The 18,322-nt window shown below is 40.1% G+C and overlaps 2 protein-coding genes across 5 annotated transcripts in view; one reads left to right on the top strand and one right to left on the bottom strand.

Moving 5' to 3' along the window:
- Positions 1–1,900: 1,900 nt before the first annotated feature.
- On the top strand, positions 1,901–15,636 carry stxbp1b (syntaxin binding protein 1b). Of its 3 annotated transcripts, none has more exons than XM_028996174.1 (20): positions 1,901–1,977; positions 5,341–5,390; positions 5,481–5,562; positions 5,661–5,737; positions 5,945–6,023; positions 7,017–7,120; positions 8,240–8,388; positions 8,632–8,716; positions 8,948–9,078; positions 9,757–9,864; positions 10,064–10,124; positions 10,205–10,270; positions 10,379–10,459; positions 10,558–10,696; positions 10,901–11,010; positions 11,113–11,217; positions 11,954–12,039; positions 12,120–12,274; positions 13,398–13,542; positions 14,320–15,636. In XM_028996174.1, the coding sequence occupies exons 1-19, from the start codon at positions 1,941–1,943 to the stop codon at positions 13,505–13,507; spliced, it is 1,815 nt and encodes a 604-aa protein (XP_028852007.1). In that variant the 5' UTR covers positions 1,901–1,940; the 3' UTR covers positions 13,508–13,542; positions 14,320–15,636. The 3 variants fall into 3 exon arrangements, with proteins under 3 accessions (XP_028852007.1, XP_028852008.1, XP_028852009.1); XM_028996175.1 differs by having other exon boundaries at positions 1,941–1,977; positions 13,398–13,535; XM_028996176.1 differs by lacking the exon at positions 13,398–13,542 and having other exon boundaries at positions 1,941–1,977.
- whrnb (whirlin b) overlaps positions 13,077–18,322 on the bottom strand; it is a 65,024-nt gene continuing 59,778 nt past the window's right edge. For both annotated transcript variants that reach the window (XM_028996172.1, XM_028996173.1), the window contains one exon: positions 13,077–18,308. In XM_028996172.1, the coding sequence (XP_028852005.1) occupies positions 18,126–18,308 (183 nt within the window). In that variant the 3' untranslated portion in view covers positions 13,077–18,125. The remainder of the gene's footprint in view (positions 18,309–18,322) is intronic.

Genomic DNA, 18,322 nt, shown 5'->3' with positions numbered 1-18,322 from the left:
CTAATTATGTAATTATGTTATATCTCACAGTTTAACTGAACATGAATCTATCACCAAGAACTCATTGAAGAGAGTCTGTCTGTCTTTTTTTTTTATTAAAGTGAAGTGATTGTCACATGTGATACACAGCAGCACAGCACATGGTGCACACAGTGAAATTTGTCCTCTGCATTTAACCCATCACCCTGAGTGAGCAGTGGGCAGCCATGACAGGCACCCGGGGAGCAGTGTGTGCTTTGCTCAGTGGTGCATTGCTCAGTGGCACCTCAGTGGCACCTTGGTGGATCGGGATTCAAACCGGCAACCTTCTGATTACAAGGCCGCTTCCTTAACCGCTAGGCCACCACTGCCCTGTCTGTGTCTGTCTGTCCGTCCGTCCGTCCGTCCGTCCTATCTATCTATCTATCTATCTATCTATCTATCTATCTATCTATCTATCTATCTATCTATCTATCTATCTATCTATCTATCTATCTATCTATCTATCTATCTATCTGTCTGTCTATCTTTCTGTCTATCTTTCTGTCTGTCTGTCTCTATCTATCTATCTATCTATCTATCTTTCTGTCTGTCTCTATCTATCTATCTATCTATCTATCTATCTATCTATCTATCTATCTATCTATCTATCTATCTATCTATCTATCTATCTATCTATCTGTCTATCTATCTGTCTGTCTGTCTGTCTGTCTGTCTGTCTGTCTGTCTGTCTATCTATCTATCTATCTATCTATCTACTTCTTGGTGATAGATTCATGATTCAGTTTCCATTAAACTGTGAGATGTAAACGGGTCTGCTGCCCCTTTGTGGACACGGGTAGGTATTGCAAAATATAAAAAGAAATTGAAAGAAAGGAAGAAAAACTTTTTTTCTAAACTGAATATTAGTTCTTATTCCTCTCATTCCTGTGTTGTTTTTCCTTTATGTCTATTTTAATGCATATATGGATGTTGTCAAATAAACTAAAGTAATTTGTTGTTGTTAATTTTGCACATTTGGCGATGTGCGCCCTGTGTTTAAGGGCTTATGGCATTGAATGTTTGGTGGGTCGAAATCAATGGATCCTTCAGGGTTCTACATTTATGAATCTCACAATATAAGAGTTTCCAGAAGGACTCATACCTTCAGCTAACCGGGTTGGATCACGTGCAAGACCAAATAATAGCTGATCGTTTAAATCTCATACATAATATTTGACAAATTCGTTTCGTCCTTTAGATGGCGATATTATTGGCCAGTAATATTTGAGTTGTAATCTGTATTATTACATTTACAGCATTTATCAGACGTCCTTATCCAGAGCGACTTACAATCAGTAGTTACAGGGACAGTCCCCCCCTGGAGCAACTTAGGGTTAAGTGTCTTGCTCAGGGACACAATGGTAGTAAGTGGGTTTTGAACCTGGGTCTTCTGGTCCATAGGCGAGTGTGTTACCCACTAGGCTACTGCCACCCTATTATTATCGACTTCCCAGTAAACTGCCAGCATGTTACTGAATGCACAGCTAATGCAGGGGTGTCAAGTGCATTTTTCAACATTCATGTAATGAAAGAAACACCCAGAAATATTGATGAAAATCAGCATCGTGAGAGTCGGATTAAACGCACTCGCAGGTCGGTGTTGCCAAATCCGCTTATTGTAAGCGACATTTCCTTCTTTATCGAACGGTATCGAATTGTAGTTTCGTGTTTCTAAGGACTCGGCTGAAAAAAAAGTCTAAATAATAATAATAATAATATAATGACACAACATACACAACATACAACACGTCGTTAGGTAACGGATACGAAAATGACACCCACAAAGTGTCGGCTTGATGTGGGTCTGGAGGGTCCCAGTAGATCGGTTTTCACCGATCTGGCAACCTCGCCCCGCCTCTCCGGTCGTCTGTGATTGAGAAGCAGATTCCAGTCTGGAGTAAATCCTGAGCGCCAGCACCATGGCTCCCCTCGGGCTCAAAGCCATTGTTGGAGAAAGTAAGACAGTTTCTCCTTTCTTATTCCTCTTTTCATGTTTTATAGCTAGAATTACTCATTTATTGATTTGGCTATATCTGCTTCGGGTGTGTTGAAGTGTTTGTGGTACATATGCAAATTAGATTCTGTTCTGCTGATGACTGTGGCCATGCGAAACATTTCAAATATTTTATGAATAAAACGCTTGCTTTAATGTGTAAACCTGTGTTGTATTAGTATATTAGTACATGATTAGTATCATATAAAACAATTTAGTTAGTATAATTAAAAAAAATGTAAAAGGAAGGCTGGAGAGCCTTGAGCATTTGGGAATTGTACATAAAAAAGGAACATTGAAGACACATTTAGAAAATAAGTTTAAACTGTAGAAAATATTTTTTATGTTTTAGTTAAAAATATATTCATATTTTAATTTAACATTGTTAAATTAGACAATGTCCACTAATAAATTAAGAAAAGCAGATATAAAATGATTGTAATATTGTAAATTTGCATTTTCCTGGGATTAAATGTAGCACTAGAAGACACACAAATCGTACCTACAGTACAAGGAGTCATGGGTCACAGTTTCTTTTCTTTTTTTTTACATTTTTTTATTTGTCCTCAGACTGTTAATGAGAGTCTACAGCATGCTGCTGTTCTGTTCTTTATGTGGGAATGTGTCAGACTGTGGAAGAAGTGAAAATGAAGGCCATGTTCAAGGGTGTCGAGTCTGCGTTAACTCGCAAAGTGGCTGTGAAATCAGCACAGCCTGCAGATGGGGGTCTGGGCTTTTCTTTATCCAAAGAAAGCAAATGGGAGAAAAAATTAAGTAAAAATCATTCAAAAACATGCCAACTTGCATTGCAAAACATTAAGATCTCTATAATATATATCTCTCTATATATACACACACACACACATATATATATGTTTATATATGTAAATTTATGTGTGTGTGTGTGTGTGTGTGTGTGTATGCATACACACACACACAGAGACATATATAAAACTTTGGTGAGCTGATTTGCATAACTTTGAGGTCCTCTTTAACAAATCATGTTGATGCTAAGGTGTCGAATTTTATGGATCAGAGACTAATTAACAAGGTGAATAAGACTAAATGAATATGTGAGATTTGGTGTAAAATGCTGTTCTTTCTATTTCCGGAGGTCTAACACCCACTTATATGAATCAGTCCTGAACTTTCTTTGAGAGAACTTTGAGAGAGAAAGAGAAAGTATTATTCTATGTTCCTGCTACCTGCAGGAAGCTGCACTCATGCCGGGGTTTTCCTTCTGTTTAGAGAAGGTAGATTCAGACATATGGTAAAAAGAAGAACAGAAACAGAATGGAAACAGGAATAAATGAATGATGGTGGGTTAGGTAAAGTAATTTTTTGTGAAATGGCTACATTTTAAAATGAAAGAGGAATTATATTTAAAAAGATATGTTAAAAAGATGCAGTTGTCCATAGGTCTTCTGACCACTGCACCAGTACACGTCTGATGTCTGTCTCTCGGCCTCTCTGTGCACTTGTTGTATGTCTTGTACATACATTGTATGTACATTGAACGTCTTTCCCTCTGTGCAGTTGTAGCATAAGCAATTTCCTTTGGGATTAATAAAGTTTTCTGATTCTGATTTTGAACAGGGGAACACTGGTGTCCCCTGTAGGCTGTAGGACAGACATCAGATGCAGGTAACCTGCAGTATTGCAGATTAAATCAGGGCTCAGCACAGACCTTATGTCTTTGTTCGTGCTCATTACCATCTTTTGCTGACTATCAGACAAAGAGCTGAGTGCATTTATATTATTATATTTAAAGCCCAAATAATGTAGGTTTTTTTTATGTCCTTCGGAATTGTTCGTTAATTCAGTTGAGACATTGCTGTGATGCTAAATTATTCTTTACATTCAATTAATCAAAATGCTGCCTATGCAGAGGACACAATTGGATCCTGTCACTTGTTGTTCAATGGGGGAGCCGAAAAGCCATCACTGCAACTGCCATTGCATTTCCCCAGTGACATCATGTCCGCCGGTGCAGAAATAGCAAGCGGCGTAAGAGGATTGGGGAGAGATTAGAGCCTGTGATTGCAGAGGACCTCTCTCTTTGCAGAGACAGGAGAGATATTTTTTTGAACCTTTAAGCCTATTCGAGGGACTGGGTGGCTGCGATAACATCACTGGAACACAACTTACCTACATCAGCCTAATGCCTGTGTGGGCATCAAGACGGTCAGGCCACAATAATGTATGTCAACAGGCTGCTATGTTATATAGAGCATTTTAGGGCATAATAAAGAATGTCCACTGCAATCATATCTATCTACACAAACAACGTCACTGGCCTTTTTTAAAAATATAAGTGTTCAGATGAGAAGCAGATGTCTCGGGGATATATTTAGAAGGTGGCAGACAGGATCGCTTTAGTTCATTCACACAACGCCGAGTGGCAGCCAGTGCCTGCTGCAGCTATCAGCATCACTCTCATTTTTAATAAGTCTAATTTTTTTATAAGTTTGATCATGTTCCATGATCTTACCAAACCTCATTCACCTCGAGATCTGATAATGAGTACAGAAGTTGAGCTAAATGAAGGTAAACAAAAACCCTGGACCAGGGTTGGTGACCCCCGCTTTTAATGTATGCCCTCTTTGACATGTTAACAATAAAAGTTGGGAGTCTGGTGGGATGGAGTAAATAAAGCAAATACTGCAGTAATTTTGCATTAAGTATTCTTTTTATTCCGCCTCTGTGATACTTCGTTCTTCTCTGTATAGTGAGATATTTCAAGTTTTCCTTTAGGAATTCAGAGCCAGGCCACTCTGGAAGTTCAGCTCAGAGGAAAGGTCTGCCCTTGAAATAACAGCAAAAAGTCAGTCCTGCAATAAAGTCTGCAGCAAAGAGGGCTTAACATCTATCCAAGGGTTTAACCCGTTAAGATCTGTTTATTTATGTGATAAAAAGTAGCTGTCCCCACACACTGCTCCTTGGGTGCCTGTCATGGCTGCCCACAGCTCACTAAGGATGATGTTGTGCTGCCGTGTGCTGCGCTGCAGTGTTTCACAGTGACAATCACTTTCACATTGTTCAAATTGAAATTGGTAGCTGGAAATGTCTATTAATTACGGAATATCTGCATACATGTAGAGAGGAACTTTATCAGCAACAATTAGTCTTGAGTTACAATGGTGTTGTTCAGTAAGCCTGTTGCTTTAAAAACGTAATTGCATATAAGAAAACCCTTTTGCAATGGTTTATAGCTGAAATAAGGCATATAAACTCACTTTAATGGAAGACAACAACATTTCTAAAGAGTTGTGTATATGCTAATTGTAATAATACCATGAGATCATGATTTGTTTCATTTTAACCAGAGATTTTGAATGATGTCATCATGAAGGTGAAAAAGAAGGGCGAGTGGAAGGTAAGTTCCCTATGATAATAGATCATTACAAAAACAAAAATGATATTCCAAAAATGATGAGTGTATCTCTCATTATTTTCAATATTTCAGGCGCTGGTGGTGGACAAGTTGAGCATGAGAATGATCTCGTCTTGCTGCAAAATGACAGATATCATGTCTGAAGGCATCACAAGTGAGTTGGTCCTCCTTGGTAAAACATCAGTAAAAAAAAAAGAACAATGAGATAACTGCTCTTTTGCTTTTCACTCTTCATTATCGCCTCCTCTCTAGTTGTTGAGGATATCATCAAAAAGCGCGAGCCTCTGCCCAGCATGGAGGCCATTTATCTCATCACGCCATCTGATGAAGTAAGTGCTATGTTCACACTGTCCATCTCCCTTTAGGCATAAGACTCCATGACAGCACGTCAGAAAAATTGCGCTTGTCACTTTTTGCCCTTGGAAAAGATCCATCATCACACCTTCTGGCAATCCTTCATTGTCAGTGTGATACATGGCCTTTTACTCGGTTCTCGCCCATTTTTGTTTGTCCCGCTGACTGTTTATTTTCTGCAGACAGTGGAGGGCCTCATCAACGATTTCAGAGACCCCCGATCTCCCATGTACAGAGGGGCTCACGTGTTCTTCACCGATGGTAAGAGCCCATCTTAAATGAAGTTATAAAGCATGTTGAGAGTCTGAAGACATATATCAAGGGCTCCATATTTACATAATTCACATGAATTTATGTAAATCATAAATTATTAAATTATACTTGTAATACAGTAATATCATTACATAGTTCAATTTAATTATTGAACATGACGTGTAAAACATTAAAATGTACAGTGAACGCTAAAAAAGCCTTCAGAATAATTTATTCACTACTTTTTCACATACATTCAGATGGTAATAGACATGAACAGCAGCTTATTATAGCCATTTCATGATACGCAATTTTTGGAAGATGGTGGATGTGGGGACCTCAACCTGAGGCAAATATCTTTGGAAGCTGGAACTGAAAACTGATCAGCTTAGTCCATCATTATAGTCATGCAATGATGAAAGTGACATTATTTGTCACTAGTTCCCCTTCTGTACTCGGTTTTAATTCAAGCAAGCTGAAACAGAATCTCGTGATCTGGTGGGAAATGAACCACTGATTATGTTTCTTGATTGGCTTCATTGCTTTTGTACACTATCAGAAGAACACCATAAATACAATCTGAAAAAAAGAAAGTATAAATATGTATGAGTGTATAAATGTATATACGTGAATATATAATTTGATAAATAAAACATCTTTATGTATGTACACATAAAATGTATGTATATATGTACAGACTGGGTGGTAGTAGCGTAGTGGGTAACACACTCGCCTATGAACCAGAAGACCCAGGTTCAAATCCCACTTACTACCATTGTGTCCCTGAGCAAGATACTTAACCCTGAGTGTCTCCAGGGGGACTGTCCCTGTAACTACTGATTGTAAATCACTCTGGATAAGGGCGTCTGATAAATTCTGCAAATGTAAATATATTTACTCCGTATTTAAACAGAGCAGTTTTTACTAAACTTAAAGTAAAAAAAAATTGGAACAGTACGTGTCTAGGTTGACTAATATCTCAAAATTTTCTCTGTCTCACAGCAATCCCAGACTCTCTGTTCAATCTGTTGACCAAATCCCGTGCCTCCAAATCCATAAAGACCTTGACTGAGATTAATATCGCCTTTCTGCCATATGAGTCACAGGTGAGAATTGGGTATGGGCTAATGGGAAGGAGTGGTGGTTTTGGTGGGCAGGGGAGGGCGGGGCAGGACAGGGCATTTTTTTGTTGTCTTGGAATGTTCTAGATAGGCTTTGATCCAAGGTATAGTTTTGTCTCCAATCCTCTGCTGTTGTCCTCAATAACTAATCCTTCAGTGTGGGGGAGGGTGAGGAGTTGCACGCCTCTAATCTGTAACATCACTGGCCCTCGTCATGTCAATATGCTGCTTTGTGGCCAATGGGAGGGGTCAGAGTTGTGTGACAGGAGGTGCAATAGGGACAGAGCTCGCTGTCACATGACTTCAACAGATGGGACAGTCATTAGAGACAAACAGATAATAGTAAGGAACAAAGTAAGGAATAGTAAGAATAGTAACATAAGAGTAAGGAAAACCCCAACAAAAGGAGGAAGAAGAGTAACAAGTCAACCTTCTTGAGATCAAACCTACAATACAGCTATATGTCACATGACGTCCAGTTAGTCTTCTCCATGTGACAGTGCCACCTGCCTGTGCAACATGCTTATTACCACCCAGCAAGAAGGAAATGTGCTGCACTGGCTCGAAAATAAAGAAAAAAATTGCGTTATTGTGTAGACAAAAAGAGAATGCCAGTACATGTGTTATACGCCACATTTACTGACATTATTTGCCAATAAATAGGTGTTTTAATGAAGAGAAAATGTGCCTAAGCCCATGCAAGTGAAAGTCCTTGTGAAACACTGCAGCACAGCACACGGTGCACACAACGCGGTGGACACATTTTGTCCTCTGCTTTTAACCATCACCCATGGTGAGCAGTGCGCAGCCATGACAGGCACCAGGGGAGCAGTGTGTGGGGATGGTGCTTGGCTCAGTGGCACCTTGGATTGGAACCGGCAACCTTCTGATCACAGGGTACCGAGAACCACTGCCCCGAGAACCAAGACATAGTCTGTCTATGTAGAACACTCTATAAGGCCATATATGAAGCAGACAAAACAAAGGTCATACTGTACAGGGGCAATGCTGAGATACATTGCTTAATTGAAGAAGGTTGCTGTTCTTATTCTGATTTGGTTGGTCTTACAGAGAATTGTCTTTGAACCTTGACTTATCCTGCAGGTGTTTTCAGTAGACAGACCAGATGCTTTCCAAGACTTCTACAGCCCCTTTAAGGCCGATGTGAAAAACCAGATGCTGGAGCGCCTGGCTGAACAAATTGCCACGCTGTGCTCGACCCTTAAGGAGTACCCTGCTGTGCGATACCGGGCGTGAGCACTTACATTTTTTTACATTCTCCAGACTTTTCTCTGTGAACTTTTCTCAGACTGTCAGTGCCATGTGGAATCAAAAATATTGATTTAGTGCTTTAGATTTAACTTTTTTTTTTTAATTTTCATCCACATTTTTTAGAGAATTTTGGAAATGTCAGAGATTTAAATACAGTCGGAGAGAGTGTTTATTTCCTTTTAAGGTCAGTCTGTGTGATTCACGGCACATACTGCTTGTCTCAGGGAGTACAAAGACAACGGCGTCCTGGCACAGCTTCTTCAGGACAAATTGGATGGGTACAAAGCAGACGACCCCACCATGGGTGAGGTAAGTGAGGGAGACCGCCTTGAATCTCATTACAGAGCAGATGTGATTTAACATGCCCCAAGGTTAACAATGCATGACTCAGGTAATGGAAATTGAATTGTCTGGTGGCCATGTGATGGGAATGGAAGGTTGGCGCCAGTGATGTGATTTTCATTTTTGTACATAAATTAAAAAAAATCTTTCATCCCCATATCTGTTTCTTTCTCCATCTGTCTGTCTGTCTGTTTGCAGGGTCCAGACAAGGCTCGTTCTCAGTTACTGATTCTGGACAGAGGCTTTGACCCTGTCTCTCCTGTCCTCCATGAACTCACATTCCAGGCCATGGGCTATGATCTGCTTCCCATTGAGAATGATGTCTATTCGTAAATATTACTTTTTGCATATGTCATTCTTACAAAAATGAAAGTTAATCACAATATTGCAGATTTTTCTTCTCTAATTAGTCTTTTTTCCTTCAACAGCAGTCAAATATGGAGCCTAAAAAGTCTTAAAAGTGGTGATTTATTATGTTGCATGCACAAGAAAGTTAATTTCTACTATATTACAATGTCTTTTATTATCATCATTTTGTGGAATTAAATCATTTTGACTTGAATTAAAAAAAGAGAAATATACCATCTTTTGGAACTTTGGGGCTTTGTAACTGACGGATAAACGTACTTATAGCCTTTAAGTAAAAAACATCAGAAGTAAAAATGCACAATATTGTGATAAATGCATATGACTTTCTGTGCTGCTGTGCCACTATAGAGAGGGATTTACATTCACGGCATTTATCCAGAGTGACTTACAATCAGTAGTTACAGGACGGTCCTCCTTGAACAACTGTTTTGCTCAAGGATTTGAACCTGGGTCTTCTGGTTAATGGGCGGTGTGTAACAACCAAAAGGCTGTTATCACCCTAGATATTTATGCATATTTAACCTGACATTATTGTAACATGATTGCACCAGTTTGAAACATTTACCTTGTATACTTACTTTGTATGTTGTGCTCATGCTCTTAACTGATGTAATGTTTCTTATTCTATTCTTTGTAAGATATGAGACCAGCGGTATCGGAGACTCTCGCATGAAAGACGTCCTTCTGGATGAGGATGACGACCTTTGGGTGACATTACGCCACAAGCACATAGCAGAGGTCTCCACGTAAGTACATCTGTAAAATAACCCTTAACAGGTTGTTCAGATTCCCTGAATGGATCAAGTGCTCTCAGCTGATTTTCAGAGGATTGGTGGAGCACAGTTCTCTATTTTTGCCACAAGGGCAAATGCCTTATGAATTTCTTTTCTTTTTTTCTGTCGTGAAACAAAATCTCTGTTTTTCTCTGCATAATTATCCACACAGGGCTGTGACAAAGTCACTAAAAGACTTCTCTGCAAGCAAAAAAATGAACACTGGCGAAAAGGTACCTGATCCTCTTTAAGCCTGCAGGTCGGCAAAAAAACTCTTTGGGATGACTTAATCTTTTTTGGTTTCCCATTGCAGACCACAATAAAGGAGCTGTCCCAGATGCTGAAAAAGATGCCCCAGTATCAAAAGGAGCTGAGCAAGGTATTGAAATCAATCCCCCCATTTTATGATCATTTAAAAAAAAAAATGTAACTAGTAATATAAAGCAATAGAGGTTAAACAATCCTATTTATTCACATTTCACATCAGTACTCGACCCACCTCCACCTGGCTGAGGACTGTATGAAGCACTACCAGGGCACAGTGGACAAGCTGTGTCGTGTGGAGCAGGTAGATACCCCCTGACTGGAAATATCAAACTCTTTCAGTGTTTAGGGTTCCTCTTATACTAAATCTATAACTGAGTCACTTCACTTCCTTTGTGCCAGGACCTGGCCTTGGGGACAGATGCTGAGGGGGAGAAGATCAAAGACCCAATGAGAGCCATCGTGCCCGTCCTGCTTGATACCAATGTCACCGTTTTCGATAAGATCCGCATCATCCTTCTCTACATCTTCCTCAAGAATGGTCTCTTTATTAATCGCACCTATGTTTGGTTCACTGTACTGTACCAGTTCTGATTTGTGTTACAGGTGTAGTAGTGGGATGGTGGTAATGTACAGTAGATGAAGATGTTGTGTAGGTCATACGCAATAGCTGAGACCACCCAAAAATGTTGTGAGGTTATTATTTGTTCTATAATTTACTATAATCTACTTCATTTTTTGCCAGGTGTCACAGAGGAGAACCTTTGTAAGCTCCTGCAGCATGCACAGATCCCCCCAGAGGACAGTGACATAATCTCCAACATGGCGCACATGGGCATCCCCATAATCACAGAGGTCAGATAACCTTCCACAAAACAAGACAAAACGTGGTTTTAAATGTGGTAAGAAATGACCAGCAATGGCGCTAAGAAGTGAATCAAATCTGCCCACATCCAGCAAGCGACTACACGTAAAACCAAGAAGCCCGACAGAAAGGAGAGAATCAGTGAACAGACCTACCAGCTCTCAAGGTGGACACCACTTATCAAAGACATCATGGAGGTACAGTGCAAACATTTTTACCATATTGACTGAAATACAAGAGAGGTTTTCTTTTTTCTCAAAATATGCACTGCCTGTCCAAAAAAGCCACAAAATTAATTTCTGTCCAAAGTTTTTCCACAAAGATTTTGTGGAGATGATGGGAAAGTTGGACTACTATGCTAATTCTTCTCCAGCACATCCCAAGGTCTGGACTGTGGTTGTAACGTCCAGCATCAGTTTATGGGATGGGTGGTAGTAGCCTAGTGGTTAACACACTCGCCTATGAACCAGAATACCCGGGTTTAAATCCCACTTACAACCATTGTGTCCCTGAGCAAGACACTTAACCCTGAGTGTCTCCAGGGAGTATGTTTGTCCCTGTAACTACTGATTGTAAGTCGCTCTGGATAAGGGCGTCTGATAAATGGCATAAATGTAAAAGGTTTCCGTACCCGCTAGGCCACCACTGCCCTTTAAGGCTTTATTTTTTGCGTTAGTTCCAGGTGGGGACTTTTTTGTATAGGCAGTATATGTCAACGTGAATTAACACTGATTATTTGCATTTGTTTCACTTTATATTTGAATAAATACAATGCATATTCATTAATCTTTGTGACTTAATTTAAATGTAACAAACTGCATAAGGGTGAACTTGATTTAATTAAAAGTTCAGTTTAAAAGTTTTATTCTTTATTAGGGCTTGTTGAGGTCATTCCCATGCATGAAAACTGGAGCTTTTTGCATATTTCAATAGGATGCCATTGAAGAAAAGCTGGACCCCAAGCTGTTCCCGTACATCTCCACCCGTACAGCTTCCTCCAAAACCACATCGGCTACGAGGTATGAGGCTGTGCTGTAACATTACTCTGCACTCCAATGCAGATTTATCAGCTCATGGTCCATTCACTCTTCCCTCGCAGTGCGCGCTATGGGAACTGGCACAAGAACAAGAGCCCCGGAGAGATGCGCACTGGCCCTCGCGTCATCGTCTTCATCATAGGAGGGCTGACCTACAGCGAGATGCGCTGTGCCTATGAAGTCACACAGGCCAATGGGAAATGGGAAGCCCTTGTTGGTATGTTGATGGTGGAATTACAGACATACTGCACACACCGATATAGCCAATTCAATGAAAGTGGTTATTAGGAGGCCCCTCTATTGTTAGGACACCCAGTTATCTGAGTGGATTTTAAAAGTACAGTGTCCACCTCACATTGGGATACACCCACATTCTTCTAGAAGCAGCAAGGTTGGCAGGTCCAGACGTGCTTAGCTGAAGGCCTTAGTGAGTCTACAAACTTTCTTATTATAACTCAGTTGAGTTAAAATAAGAAAACCTACTTCTTAAGACCAGTAACACCCAGCTAATATCTGACTCAGCAGTCAATGATAGTGAGAAGGGCCTGTGCCATATATCAGCCCATCAGAGAAAAATGGCAGGCGGTGGCTGGAAGTCAGAAGCCAGACCCTGTTTTAGGTGAGAAACTTTCTCACTCAGATTTAGGAACTGCAGTGTCCCGTCTTTACATTTTACCTGCAAGGAACTGCCAGTTTAACTAGACTACTGCCAGCTGCCATTTTGACAATGCACATGGCCTGCAGCCAAAATGCTTAATGAATTAAAGTAGAAGTGGTATCAGACTCCTGAATTTCATGGCATTTATCAGACGCCCTTAACCAGAGCGACAGGGGCAGTCCCCCTGGAGACACTCGGGGTTAAATGTCTTGCTCAGGGACACAATTGTAGTAAGTGGGGTTTGAACCTTCTGGTTCACAGGCGAGTGTGTTATCCACTAGGCTACTGCCACCAACATTGTTCATTGATAATTGCTGAATGTTGAGAGAACAAGTGATACAATGGGGAAACCTGTCACATGTCTTTTTTTCAGTGTAATTTTTTAATATGTGACACCAATCTTAAAATTATATGAATATAATCAGTTTATGAAATTATTCTTTGTATACATACATGCATATGCATGTCATTCCATGCTTACACACTCATATCATACATAACTATGTAAATCATTTGCATCATGTCTAGAATTTAAACAACACATAACTGCACATTATTATATAACAATATAATGGATAAAAGAAAAAACTGAAATGGTCCCTTATCAGAGGTTAGAGCAATAAAAATGACCCCCCCCACCTCCTATTTTATATTTCATATAGACAGAACATTTTGTTTTCAGGTTCTACCAGCACGGTCACTCCCTTAAAGTACTTAAAAGGTCTCCAGCACCAAGACTTCCTTGACCCCAATGCTGCCCCTGAGGACCAGCTCCCTGTGGAAAACGACTGAAGGAGGGGTCCCTCCAAACCAGAGAAAAGTAAAAAGTGGGAAGCCCATAATGAGCCTTTCCCTTCATCCCCCAACACACGTTCCCTCTGAAGTCCTTAGGCACCTTCTTTTTCTCTTGAATGACAAACCTGCCATTGGTCACCTTCACAGAACGATCATTTAGACATTGTCAGTGTAGCCCTAGCTTTAGAGATCTACTTTCCAGATCATGACCCCACTGCTCCTCACAGTGAGAATTGGTTCCCTGTCAATTCCAGAACCTTCAATCTACCCCATCCCTTGATTTTCTTTCTGTTTTGTGTTCATCCTGTTTTTCCTTTGTGTCCAAATGTGTGATTCATAGCCCTGTGATTTCTGCCAGAACCACTGAAGGAACAGTGAAGTACTGAGCAGACGGCGATGAATGACGAGACCAACTGGTGCTAGTTTGAACATGTCAGAATAAAAAAAAAAACATTAAAATAAAAAAATTAAAAATCGAGAGGCATCGCATACCTTCTGTTTCACCCTCTCTCTCTCTATTTTTTAAGCTCATGAAGTACACAACTTAAACAAATCAGATTTTAGGGTAATGCTTGGAGCTTTTGCCAATTTTAATGAAAAACGCGGTGAAAGGCTGTGGCCAGGTAGGCCGAATGAGCAGAAAACGAAAGGGCTAATTGGCTTTCACGTCTTCAGCTTGGTCTCGGCATTATTACTTTGCTCAGATTTGACATTTTGAGAGGATTTTTAAGAGCCAAGCTCTTGAAAGGTGGCATTCATTTGAACTTTCGTCTGTTTTCACTTGCCTTTCATGCTTCTTCGCGCTCAAGGATCGACTGATATCATCAACCCCTCGCGGCTTCTACAACACCTCAAAGACATGAACACACCAGACGACGAGCCGGACAGCTAAGGCTCAATTCTCATTCAATATGCGCTTTGAACCGTAAATGAAGATAAATGTTGTCATATTTTACCAGTTACATCAGTGGTAGTTTAAAACAACCATCTCAGAACATGAAAGTAATTACATTGGCAAATTCTTGTTTGTGTGTGTTCATTTACCAAAAAAAACAAACCTATGATGTACTGCCGTTAGCATTAGCGAACCCGTTTCATGAAAACACAGTGTTGCCAGTCATAACAACAAACTATTAGCACACAGTTACGTTCTTTGAAGCATGGCCAACTCAATCTGTTCATTGTAGTGGACTAGTTAACCGGAAAGCCTTTAGCCTGTTTATCGATTGAGTTTTGTTTGAATAGTAATTCGTGGTGGGATTCAGCATTTCAAGAACAAAAAAAAAAGTGTTGTACTGAGCAAAGATTACCTGCCGCTATATTCCTGCATCATGTTGCATTACAGTTCTGAATGTTTCTTTCCAATGTTACAGTCCTATGTTGATGGACCTTTATGGCTTATCATAGGGTAGATCATAGATCAATCATAGGTCAATTATAGCCGAAGTGACTAACTGATTGTTGAACAATTCAGGTATTTTTTTTAATATAATATTTATCTAAAAAATGTCTCTTTAGCTGCCCATTAGAGGGGTTCTCAATCCTGTTCTTGTATCCTCCCACCCAACACTTTCAGTCCAAACTTTTGTACTCAATAACCATTCCTGTTAAGCAATATTTGGAATGAAAATCCTGTCACAATTGGGAACCCCTGCCTCAGGTGATGGATTGTGGCTTCATTTACTGCAACCCAACTGAATGTCAAGTAGGAGATGCGCTGTATCATTTTTTTTTTTTTTTACGTAAATTGGTATGTAGTGGTGGAACCCTTTTGTATTATGATTAACCTTAATCGGTTCTTATAGTTTCCCTAGGAAATTGTATTGTATTTTGTATGTATCAAGGATCAACATTCACAATCAGTGTGAATGTGAATACATGTTCACTTTAGTGTAAAATGAATCCTGTCAGCACAAGTTCCTACATATTACAATGTATTTGTGTTGATTAATCCTGTCAGCACAAGTTCCTACATATTACAATGTATTTGTGTTGATTAAGGGATTACTCACCAACTGACGATTTCTATTGTACGCTGAAATCTTGGAAGCTACTGAAGCACAAGCAGCACTCTTCATGCCATGGTGTACTCAGCCTGTCTAATAAACTGGCCGCTTGATAAAGTTCACCTGTCTTTGGCATTTCAAGGAATAGAGCACGGTGTTGATGAAATCTGATGTATCTGTGAAAGGAAGCCAATGAGATTTGGCACAGGACGGCTTCACTGACAACACAAGTCCAGCTGGGGTGCCTGAAAAATGAACTGAAAATAAGGACAACACAGAACCACCAAAACAGTGATTTTAACCTTTCACAAACCATTTCTAATGCTGAGAGGTGAAATGGTACAAACCGCAACACATCCCGGTCTTAAATTCAGACATTAAATTAACACATTAAGGACACTAGAGGGAGCCAGATCCCTGAATTAAATACATTGAAGGGCTCAAAAGCGCGCACGCACACACACACTTAATAAACAATCAAAGTGTTTGGTCTTGGGTCACTTTCCGTGTATTGCTTTTAATGATCAAGGCTAGAAGAGAGGTAAGCAATAAAACTTTTTTGACAAACAGTAATGTGCAAGCAGAGTGGAAACACGAGGCTTGTGTCCCGCGCAGTTGAGCATACACTCTGATCAGAGAAAATCAGGGCCACTGTGACTGGGAGTGAAACAGGAGCAGGCCGGTGCTGCCAGGTCTTTTTAAAAGTGGCATGTTTCATTTTCACATCACCGCTGTAAATACAGGCAGGAAACCAGTACAAGTTTCTCTCTCGAAGTTCCCCCAGTTAAGTGTCTTTGACAATAAATGGGGTGGTGCACGTGCAGAACAACACAGCTGGACAAGGTATGAACAAAATAATTATGGGAGACTTTAGTTTCATGCTCTTCAACATACTGGCTTAAAAGTCACTGTACACATAGCACCTTAAAAATATGAGCACAGGACATAAACAATGTGTGTTTATGGGGAATGGATGCATTAAGCAGTCACTTCTTGGGTCTTGGGACCCTTTCACCAATTACTAGACTAATCCCAATTCTTGTTTTACACCCAATTGACTACTGGCCACAGTAAAGTACCAGCATTTAGTAATGTCTGAAAAACTATTGGTTTCTTTCTTTAAAAAGGAACAGCACACAGAATGGCAACTGAATACCAGTGTAATCCAACTCTGTGGATGATGGGAACATTGGAACCTGATCAGCAGTGTGGCAAGATGGGATGCATGTTACTGCATGTTACTGCATGTTACTGAAAATGTTACATCACTGCTGTACAATAAACTCTATAAAGCATATTTCCATGCATATGAAAGCAGATATATACATATTTGTACATCTTACTATATTATGAATAGCCATAAATTATTTGACATTGTGATATAATGTGCAGGCCTGTGCAATGAAACATTATCACTTTACATTTGAAAAATATTCTTTTAAAGCTTTTATGATATGTAATCATATTTAAAATAGACTCTGCTGTAGGACTTTACAAGTGATCACAGCTCCTTATGATTAAATTTGTAAATGCAATGCAGTATTCAGAAATACTGCAAGGTTATGACTGGCTGTGCCATACTGTGTTTTTTCTGCTATACAATATTAATTACATCATACCGACATAAGGAAATGCACAGGAATTTGTTCAGCCAGTGTAGTGTTATGGGTTCTGTAATAGCTTTACACATATGGTTTATCTCATTCTGTCAGCAATACAGAGGACCATATTCCAAAATCCTCTGGACCTGCAGTTACCATGGAGACCACTCTTTGCGAGCCCTTGAAGTTGTGTCACTATGTATGTACCCACAATTGTGCACACATACACATGCATGTCCTCCCACGCATGCACATAACACTCATAACCATTCATAACCCACACACACACACACACACACACACACACGCACGCACGCAAACAACTTCTGTCATTCCAGGCATCTGAATGTAATCTTCTCATTGGCTTTTACCTTTTTATAGTGCAATCTTACTCCTAAATTAGAAATATATTCTGTGGCACAATGCTATTAGACAATCTACTTACACACACATTTTTCAGATTTTTCCCATGAAATTTGAATGATTGCTGACATCTGCCAGGTGCTTCACATGGGCTAAAAATGCAGCTGACTCTCTTAAACGATCATTGAAAATACAGTGTGTTGTCATTATCCTGCTTCACAGTATGTACCTACTGTATGCACATAATATATGAACTTTTTGGAGTTTTGAAGAGATCCGCTCCTTTAAAATAAAAATAAAAGACTGCACTGTTTTTGTGGTTGTGAGCATCAGTGTTTAAAATTCTGTCAGTTTCTCTACAGGACAATTTTCTTTTTGCAGGGAAACGGGGGGGAAATGAGTGTCCAGATACTGATAGTGAGAATATTCCCAGTGGGTGGCTGCAGACAAGGTAGTCTTCACTGAACCTCATGACACGGTGTGTGGAAACAGTACCACATCTTGTCCTGTGCTTCGAATGTATGTTTCATTCTACTATTTCCCTAAGGTAATAGGTCCTGAAAGAGGAATTAATATATGGGGACTGTTGCTCCTCTCTCATTTCCCATCTACCCTGGCCGTGCATTTCCTCATGAGAGCCTCGTCCTACAGAGTGGCGCCGAACTCCGTGACTAGGAAGTCGATGAAGTCTCTCTCTTTGGTCTTGAAGGCTTCGGCGATGAGCCGTGCAGCGTCCCGGTGCTCCATCCCCTGCAGGGACACCCCATTCACTTCCAGGATGACTTGACCCACCCGGAGCTGTCCGCAGTTTTGTGCCGAGCCACCTTTCTGTAGGAATGAGC

Source organism: Denticeps clupeoides, chromosome 11 (genome assembly GCF_900700375.1).
Source record: "Denticeps clupeoides chromosome 11, fDenClu1.1, whole genome shotgun sequence".
Lineage (NCBI taxonomy): Eukaryota > Metazoa > Chordata > Actinopteri > Clupeiformes > Denticipitidae > Denticeps > Denticeps clupeoides.
Note: the sequence above shows the minus strand (reverse complement) of the source record. Positions and strands in the feature narration are given on the sequence as shown.